The 9933-nt window shown below is 54.9% G+C and overlaps 1 protein-coding gene across 1 annotated transcript in view; it reads right to left on the bottom strand.

The window, feature by feature from the left end:
* VDR (vitamin D (1,25- dihydroxyvitamin D3) receptor) overlaps positions 1 to 9933 on the bottom strand; it is a 41113-nt gene that overhangs the window by 19913 nt on the left and 11267 nt on the right. The window contains 2 exon segments of the mRNA XM_009275739.2: positions 633 to 783; positions 2424 to 2495. Coding sequence (XP_009274014.2) covers positions 633 to 783; positions 2424 to 2487 — 215 coding nt within the window. The 5' untranslated portion in view covers positions 2488 to 2495.

Genomic DNA, 9933 nt, shown 5'->3' with positions numbered 1-9933 from the left:
CCACAGAGAACGCCCCACGCTTCTTTAACACCCCCCCCCCCCCCGCCCTGAGAGCCGGAGTTGTGAGTGAAAGGCTGCCTGATTTTGGGAAGAGCTTGGTGCCCGCTCCAGCGGGCGGGCAGAGGACCCCATGCATCTCCGTACACAAGCGTACAGAGCTTCAGAGCAGGCATTAGAGGCGGCTTGCTTTAAAGAAAAGAAGTTTGCGGCCGTCATACCAGTTGAGTTTTCAAAGACCGCTAGTTTTCAGGTGTATTTTTCTCAGGTGCCGTCCATAGTGTGCCAGAGGCTCTTACGCTCCCGCCTATACAGCACGTGGAGGCCTGCAAGGCTCCCAGACAGGTGGAAATCTCCGGCTAAGGGGAAAAACAACTTATTTCCCAGTAGCGGGGTACCACGGTAAGCCACAAGAAGGGAAACGGTTTTGTGATCTCTCCATTACCAAGATTTGCCGGCGTGTCGGCTGTCTGCAACGCGGGCACAGCTCCGGCAAGGCCGTCTGCAGCCCAGCTTTGTAGGGACGCAGGTGACTGGAACAGCAGCCGGGCAGCACCCTGAGGATCGGATCGCCTGCTCCTCGAGGCTTGCTGGTTGCGGAGTCAGATTCCTCCGCCCCGAAGACCCTCACTCACCTGAAGAAGCCCTTGCAGCCTTCGCAGGTCATGGCGTTGAAGTGAAAGCCAGTGGCTCTGTCCCCGCAGACGCCGCAGATACGGGGCACGTTCTTGTCGAACTCGCCGGCTGGGTCGGGAAGCGAAGTGCTAGCAGCCACGGTCTCCATGTCTGGGAGAGCAGAGAAAGCCAGGTATTTATTTTGTAAAGCTGTCACAGCTACACCGAAAGCGAATGAGATGCAAATAAAGGAGTTCTCCTTGGCTTCAACACAATCTGGCAAGAAAAGCTTCCGTGTTCCCTCTGCCTCCATGCACTAACACCACCAAAAAGCAGGTTCTGGCTAGTTTTTAGTAACGCGTACACATTTACTCGTGTACCCAGTAAAATCAGGACTGACACACCCCCCCCCCCTTCCCATACCCCCAGCCTTAAACGCACCGCAGAGCACGCTTACGGTCGCTGGCCGCGCATCAGCGAGAGAACCCCTATAGCCCACCCCAAACCCAGAAGGTCGGTTTCCCCCACACACACACACACGCGCGCGCTCCTTCGCGTTTGTTTTCAGAAAGCCTTGAAGGGACCAGAATCCGCCGAGATCGATGCTGCAAAACCACAGGGAAAGAGGTCACGCCGCCCGTACGCCGGCGCAGAATTTCCCTTGTGCACAGACAGGAAGCGGCACGCTCACGCCAGCTCCCGTAAGCGAGAAAAAAATCCCAAATGCAACTAAGGTGAGCATTGTTTAAAAGAGAAAAAATAAAAAAAAATCCTCAACAGGAGAAGGGAGGGAGAGACAGGGGGGGGGGGGGGAAAACGGTGCTCCTAACGCAGATCGCCGAAATGAATATTAAACCGGAGCTTTTAATAGACTTCCCCCGGCTTACAACATCCCCCCGGTAGGAGCCTGTCTGCTGTTAGAAAGACCGAGTGTTTAAAAGCACTGGGAAAACAAAGGTTAAAAAGCTTTCATAGCGCCAAATCTTGGCGAAGACCGCACCGAGGCCGCGGTTTCAGACGGCACCGGCGGTTTGGTAGGTCAGGCTGCGTCGGTAGCTCAGCTTTCCCCGCGAGTTCTCGGGCAGCTCCTGCGCCTCAGTCTCCCCATACACAGGGCAGAGCTACCCCCTTCTGCGCGTCCCGGGATGAGAAGTTTTAAGTTGGTTCGAGAGCTTCAAACAAGCTTTTTTGTTTGTTTTCAGCATGGCTAAACAGTTGGTTCGAGAGCTTCAAACAAGCTTTTTGTTTGTTTGTTTTCAGCATGGCTAAACGTTTTCTCGAGAGGCGCTGCAGATAGCTGCTGCCCAGCTGCGTCTAGTCTGCTTTCGAAAGGCTTTTAGCTGGTGCTGGAACCGTCCTGCGTAAAATACTCTTTTATCAGTCACTCAGTAACTCCAGACCGCGAGTCTGGAGCAGAAGCGAGTTCAGAAAAAAAAGGACAACCCTACAATTTACGCCTCGCTGTAAGTCTACCAGACTGCTATTGCTTGATCTGAATAAAGCTTGGACTCCTCTTGATCCCCTGCCGGGGGAAGAGCAGCTCGGCAGAGCTGGCACGCGACGTTCAAAGGCCCTACGGCTGGCGAGCGGGTGTACCTGGGGACGGCCAGCTCCCAAAGCAACCCCAGGAGCTTGGAGTTTGCTCCCCGTCTTGGCTTCACCTGTACCTCACCTGAAACTTAGCACAGCCAACGGTCCTAGCACCTTTAGATAGGAGTCCTAGTCGTCTACGCTGCTCGGAGAAAGCTCCCAGGAAAAAGACAGACACAACCCCAAGGAGGACGTCCTCTGCGCAGAGGGTTATCGTTTACCTGTGTTTGGAAGATACGCCACGCTCTGCTGGTGCATTTCCCAGGAGCTCTGGAGCTGGGACATGGAGCCACCTGCAATTAAAGAGACAGACGGGACGAGTTTTGAGCTATCTCGGACCGTATCGAGGTCGATGAGTCAAAGGGGAGCATCTGACTGCACACCCCGGTCACGGCTCGCTCCAGCCCCTTAGCGAGACGCGAGCACCAGTGCCTGGGGTGGGGTGATCTCAAAATAGCCTGCCAGCTCGGGTACCACTCGTCTGGTTCCCACACCACCTCCTCACCGCGGATCTGGGAGGAGATATCGCAATGCCCCGGCTACCCTCCGCGTGCCGGCAGGTTGCTAAGGGAGCCAGAGGAACGCATCGGCAAACACCGCGGCCACCCTCGGCGAGAGCAAGGGCACAGGAAGGAAAGACGACGGCGAGAGGTGCTCGGCTCCTTCCTTTAACCTCAGTAATATTTTCCTATAAATTTAAATTTCACTATTCAGCCTGTCAAGCGTGTAGCGGCGTGAGACCCGCCGGCTCGCGTGGGACGGCATAAAGCAGAGCTGAACGGCTGCTGTAAACCCGGGTCCTCATTCAGCAGAGCATGCAGGCTCAAAGGCAATGGGATCACTGCAGCGCCGAGTCCGTAAGAGTTTTCCTCCTCCCTTCTCGTGCCATTTTGTTCTTTCAGCAGCTCTTGCTCATGGATGGGAAGCACCACGCTGGCACCAGCCTAACACGGTGTTGCGACAGAGCTAGGAAAAGGCTTTCTTAAGGTGCTTTGCCTTCCTTGAGCTTCTCCTCGAGGCCTGGCGAACCTGTATTAGCAACAGGGCGATGGCTTGGCTCGTCCCCGTGGGTCACCCCACTGTTCAACACAAACTCACAGCCCTAAACAACGAAGGTGCCACAACGTAGGGCCAAAGCAAGGAGAGCTGTGGATGCAAACCACGTCCCACAGCCGGTCAGCTCACAAAACGTGCCTCCAGCCAGAGGGTTTATTTCCCACCCCCACCCCGCCGAGTGCTGCGCTGCAGCTAACACCGAGGGGCACGTCAGAGGTGAAGGGCTGAGAGCAGCACTTGGGGATCTCCCCCCTGGGAAAGCAACGCACGGTGGAGCTTCTGGATCCGGGATAAGCCCGAGACTCACCCGTGCTCGGCAGAAACCTGCTCAGGCCAGCTCCCAAGCACCCTTGCCGAGCATCCGCCTCCGTCCCACCAGGTTTCGAGGTCTGCAAGGGGAAGTAGGGCGCAGGCAGCCCCGAGCAGGCTCGCCTTCCTGAAGGGCTGGATTCCAGGAGTGCCGACAGCCACCGCGTACCGGGCCGTGGCAAAACACCCGCTGAGCGCCCAAACTGGAAGCTGCTCCGTTGGGCATCTCACTCCAGCAAGCAGCGGGGCTACTTTTGGGTGAAGACCCTTGTGGAGACCTCAGCAAGCCTTCGCCCTGCCGTACAGACATCCTGACGCACCGTTTAATACTTCTCCAGTGCTTTGTGCTGCTCCCTGCTCTACCACACCTTCCCAGGACCACGCGTGGGGACGCTGACACCTCCAGCATCACGAGGCAGGATGGGGAAAGCAGGTGCTGATGGCAACCAGTCAACCTAGGAGGGGTCTCCCCCCACCCTCGTCATGCCTCTTGCTCGCTCCAGCTCTCAATTCAAACAAGCAAGAGGTGATTTGGTCACCGACGTTCGTTAGAGAGTAGTAAGTCTGTGCCAGATGCGATTCCCACACGGATGACGGCGCTGCTTCAACCTACCATCTCTGACTTCTTGGAAAACGTTACTCAGCCCCATAATGGAAGTGACGTCGGTGCGCGGGGTGGAGCGTGCACAGGAGTTTCCCCTCCACCCCCATGAAAAGGTCACTCATTCATCAAACCTGACATTTAGCCTTCGCCTTTTGGAAGAAGCAAAACAATTTGCGTTAGAAGCGCTGACCTCTTTTGAGCAGGCACCAGAAAGGTCAAACCAGTTTTGTAGCTGGTTATAATAGCAAAGTTGCGGCAACCCAATTGTCGCCCCGGGGAAGCGCCGGGCTTGGCTCTGAGCAGCCGTGCTTCGCTAAATCTAAGGTTTCCCCGTCACCTCATTCCCAAGGCACCAAATCCATGCACAGGTCAGGAAATTTTGACTTTCAGATGATCTTTTTGGGGGGGTTTGTGCGGAGCTGTCACAGCAGCAAAGCTCGAACAGCCGCAAGATGCCGGCAGGGGAAGGCTGCACGATTGTAACTAGCAACCGGAGCCCTCCGCCGGGATGCTGCCAGATGATGAAGCAGCCCAGAAGCCACCACGGTCAAGGTTTAAAGACGTGGGGAAAAGCTCACCTGCAGGAGACGCAGAGAGGGGAAGAAGAGCACAAATAAGCCAGCTGACTGCTGTGCAAAGGGCTACAGCTGGCAGCTCGGCTCCAGCCTCCCTCCCAGCAGCTGTTATTTAAGCCGGGGTTGCGATAGATCCCTCGTACCTGGGAAGCCGGGAGGATGTGGCAAGGCAGAGGCAAGAGCCGGCTCCCCCTGCGCACCCCTCCCTGCCTTACCCAGAGGGGTGACTCACTTCTGCTGGCCGCCGGTGCCAGGAAGACCCAGCCCGAGGTGGTGCCATGCCTTCCCCTCGGTCCGTCCCCGCGGCGCAGCCAGCCCGTCTCCCACCGGCGTGCGACGGAGCAGCGACGCGGCCCTTGCACGCGCGCAGCCCCCATCACCGCAACTGGAAGAGTCATTCACCCCAAGCAGAAAACGTCTCCAGCTTTGGCCTCCGGCCCTGTCCGACTAACTGGAGCCTCGCAGACGTGGACCAGGGGCAGGCGGCAGCTTCCCAAAGCAGGTGGCTGATGGTGAAGCGCGGACAGAGCCGCACGCCGCTGGCCGAGAGCCTTGCGTGAGCAGCAGTTCCAACAGCTGGGCTCAGGGAAAGCAGCGCACAGCCGGGCAGCTAAAACACATCTGTTCGAAGCAAAACAACTGTACAAAGGGGAGAGCATCCTCTGGAGGGGGTTTGCCATTCCCCAAACGTAAGCCAGCTTAAAGGAAACCGGGCAAGGCGTCCTGAAAATTAGGGTGGTCCTGAAAATTAGGGTGCAGCCATTGAGAAAATTAGGGTGACAGCCGTTGAAGCCGCAGCCCGGTGACCGTAGGGTGGCTGCACGAGCGCTGGGACCTCCGGTGCGGGATGCAGGAGAGCCATCCGGGCTCCCGGGGAATAAAGGAGAGCATGGAAAGTTACCTGCTCGTGCAGGGAAATGGGCACGGCGTCTGCTCTTCTTCCTCCTTTACGCTGAGCCCAAAGGAGGAGCCTTTGCTTTTAAGTCTGTATTTATTTCTAAGTACCCTCAGGAACCACCCAGACTGGTCGGAAGTATTTTGAAGTGTTTTCTCGTGCTTTATCACTTTCCTTTTTCTCTCGCCAACTTGCAAAACTCACACTCACAGCTCATCAGGACTCGGCAGAAGGGAAAAGGCTTCGGAGGACGATCGCTCCCGCTGAAAAAGCCTTAGTCACTCGCATTCGGCGTCTGCGCAGCGGCAGGTTTCCCTCCCAGCATCACGGCACCGAAATGCCTCCTTCCAACAGGACGTTACTCCGCTAGCCCCCGCAATAGCCAGAGCCGGGGACGACGCACCGGCTAAGACAAAACCAGAGCCGGGAGCCAGCGCCGGAGGCCAACGCATAAACCCTGGTGCAGGAGACTGGTCGTGGGGCTGCTGCTCGGATGTCAGCTGGGCTACAGCTGCCCCACACTTTCCCGATGAGCAAAGCCAGAAATACATTTTAACATGAACGGCCAGTGTAAGAATCACTGAGGTTGGAAAAGACCTCTAAGATCATCGAGTCCAACCGTTGACCCAACACCCCCATGCCCACTAAACCATGTCCCTCAGCGCTGCATCTACACGTCTTTTAAATACCTCCAGGGATGGGGACTCCACCACTTCCCTGGGCAGCCTGTTCCAATGTTTCACCACTCTTTCAGTAAAGACATTTTTCCTCACGTCCAATCTAAACCTCCCCTGGCACAACTTGAGGCCGTTTCCTCTCATCCTATCGCTTGTTACTTGGGAGAAGAGACCGACCCCACCTCGCTACAACCTCCTTTCAGGTGGTTGTAGAGAGCGATGAGGTCTCCCCTCAGCCTCCTCTTCTCCAGGCTAAACAGCCCCAGTTCCCTCAGCCGCTCCTCATCAGACTTGTTCTCCAGACCCCTCACCAGCCTCGTTGCCCTTCTCTGGACACGCTCCCGCACCTCGACGTCCTTCTTGTAGTGAGGGGCCCAAAACTGAACACAGTATTCGAGGTGCGGCCTCACCAGGGCCGAGTACAGGGGCACGATCACTCCCCTACTCCTGCTGGCCACACCATTTCTGATACAGGCCAGGATGCCCTTGGCCTTCTTGGCCGCCTGGGCACACTGCCGGCTCATGTTCAGCCGGCTGTCGACCAGCACCCCCAGGTCCTTTTCCGACAGGCAGAAATAGCCAGAAGCAAGACCAGGGCTTTGTCTGGCCAAGGATGCAAGGGTACGGGTTTGCATTCAGCCAGCTGCTCCCCAGGAGGTTCAGATTTCGCCGAAATCTGGGGGGGAAACTAAGCCAGTTAAGGAACAGCCGAACGTTCCCAGAAGTCAAGAGTGTCATTTCATTAAAGCAGCTTTGAAGTCTTTGGAGTTTTGAGACTAACATCGTTAAACATTTTTAGGATGCAGAAAATAAAACTGTTGCAATACTGTGAAAGTATTTGTCACGTTCTCAATAGCTTTGCTGCTCTTTCAAAATGCTTTTTTTGGTTAATGACCAGCACAAACAAAACAACAACAACAACAACAACAAAAAAACCCCTTTACCCGCATGGCCTGAGAGGAACAGGCTGGTTTCTGAAGTCGAAGTAAACCCTCACCCCTGGCACCGCTCTGACTCGCTGCTGAAGGCTCTGCTAAGTCTTGGAGAGACCCATTCATTTACATGGAGGTTTTACTATTTTCCTGGCTGACGCTCAATTAACACCACTGTTGACATGTCAAAACAAAGCGATGCTCCACGGAGCCTCTGCAGAGCCTCTGGCAACACGCTTGCCTTTCAAGAAGCTTCTTCCAGTACAAATCAGCCTATTCATAACATCTCGTTGCGGCCTGCAAGCAACCCCTTTCTCTATTAAGGAGACAATTAAATAATTTCCTTCTGTAGCTCCGGGGAGCCCTGTTATTTAGCTGCTTTCCATGAGGTTTATTCGACAGCGGATTGACAGCCTCCCAGGAAGACGAAGCACTGCTCCCGCACGAGCCCAGCACCAGCCCACGCGTGGACGGTGGCTCGACGCGTTGCACGTGGATGGATGGAGCAGGTGAAGCTCCCCGCGCTGCCGCACGGCTGGACGCCTCTTCCCACCTCTCGCCTCCATTTCTAGGTTGGAAGAACATTTTTTTTCTTTTTTGCAAGACCCAGAGCGGCTGCAGCCTCCTGGGAGCTGGGCGAGGAGGAGATCTGGCAAGCCTGGCAGCTATTTATTACCTGACGCAAGTCAGCTCATGCCACCCCTTCCTCCATTAATTTGATTAGATGTAAAACCTTCCCGGAGCCTCCGCTAACGCCCCCAGACCGGGGCTGGAGGCTCCTCCATGCCAGGCAACACGTAAGCGTGACAATTCCTACCCCGGAGAGAGCCCGGACACTCCCAGCCTGCAACCAGCATGAGGCATTCAGAGGAGGGTCCAGCTGCGTGACAACCAAAGGAGCTGCAAATATTAGTTTCAAGAAGGTCAGAGACTTAAAAAAAAAAACCCAGCCCTCTCTGAGGAACAGGATGCTAATCTCATTCCTTGTGAGGAATTAAGCACTTACGGGCTCCCTAAACGCTTTGTGGTATGGGAGTGAGCAAGCCCGGGGACACGCTGAACTCGGTTACGGCCACCAGCGCTCCCCAGTAACGCCGTTCGGAGCGGACATCCGAGCAGCCGATAAAACCCCAAAAAGAAATGATAAAACCCCAAAAAGAAATGATAAAACCCCAAAAAGAAATGATAAAACCCCAAAAAGAAATGATAAAACCCCAAAAAGAAATGATAAAACCCCAAAAAGAAATGATAAAACCCCAAAAAGAAATGATAAAACCCCAAAAAGAAATGATAAAACCCCAAAAAGAAATGATAAAACCCCAAAAAGAAATGATAAAACCCCAAAAAGAAATGATAAAACCCCAAAAAGAAATGATAAAACCCCAAAAAGAAATGATAAAACCCCAAAAAGAATAATAATAAAAAAAAGAAATAATAATAAAAATCGTTGCCAGAGCAAGACCAGGTCTGCTCTCAGCCCGGCGGGGCTCTCGCCAGGCCCCTGGGGCCGCACTGTGACCCCGCACCTCCGGCATCGCCGGGCATCTTTGCCGTCGCATCCAGAAACTGGGAAACCAGAAAGGAGGAGAGGGGGATGCACAGGCCGGTCCCTAAATACCCAGGTTTGGGTTTCCAGGGTCATCAACGCAGCAATACTACCCTTCCCAACTCTTTTACGTGAGGGACGATCGCACTCCAAAGGTGTCGGAGCCTTTGGCAGGCACACAGGAGCTACAGAGCGCGCAAGCCTCCGGGTAGGCTGCAAAACACGTCCAGCCTCCTGCACCCAATGCGCGGCGACAAGTCCTCAAGCAAACGGTGCGTGCAAGGTAGGTCTACGGACGGCAGACGCGCTTCCCCTCACCTGCTGCAAGGCAGGACCCGGGGGCTGGAGTCCAGGCACAAATTCCATCAACCCTGGATGGGAAAGCGCGGGAGAAGCCTGTTCAACGGCCTGGGAAAAGGGGCCAAGGGAGCCGGCGGACGGCAGGGACAAGGGCTGGCCGGAGACGAGCATCACGGTGCAAACCCTCGGCAGCTTCACAAGCGTGGAGAGGCAGAAGAAAAAAAAAAAGAGAGATACTAATACTGGCCGTTTACAAGCTCTTCTACCACATTAGCCAAGGATCTTTACAGGATCTCACACTGCAGTTAGGCAACAAATCCTTACATGTGCAGGTAAAAGCAGAAAATATTTCTAAGCGCCGTTCCCCTGACTGGAAGGAATGAAGTAAACAGATTTCCAGATTACGGCTCGGGCACGGCATCAAAAATACCTCCAACCTGACTCTTCGCTGGTACAACGCTTTGTCATTTAAGCCACAAAAAAATGAGACAGAGCGCTCGCTGCGGCAACCCACCTGGATCCGCGAGCCGAGGGAGACCCCACCAGCATTAGTGGCAGCTGGATCGCTTTAAAATGGGGTTTTTTTTGCGAGCGACGCGTCCTTTCTCAAACCCTTCTTCAACAAATAAATGAAAGCGACTTTTCACCCAGCCGCAACTCTGACACAGGCTGGCAGAGCTTCCCTTTTTGCACCTTTCCTGTACCGCGGCTTTCTGGGACAAGCCGATACCTATCGAAGCCGCGTGGCCTGGACGCAGAAAGATGGAAAGGGGCTTTTTGGCATCGGCCTGGCTCAGGCTCTGCCCTTGTTCCAACCGATGAAGCCTCATCCAAGCA

The sequence above is a fragment of the Aptenodytes forsteri genome, unplaced genomic scaffold (assembly GCF_000699145.1).
Source record: "Aptenodytes forsteri isolate BGI_AS27 unplaced genomic scaffold, ASM69914v1 Scaffold657, whole genome shotgun sequence".
NCBI classification, from domain to species: Eukaryota; Metazoa; Chordata; class Aves; order Sphenisciformes; family Spheniscidae; genus Aptenodytes; species Aptenodytes forsteri.
This window is presented reverse-complemented; position numbering and strand designations above follow the sequence as displayed.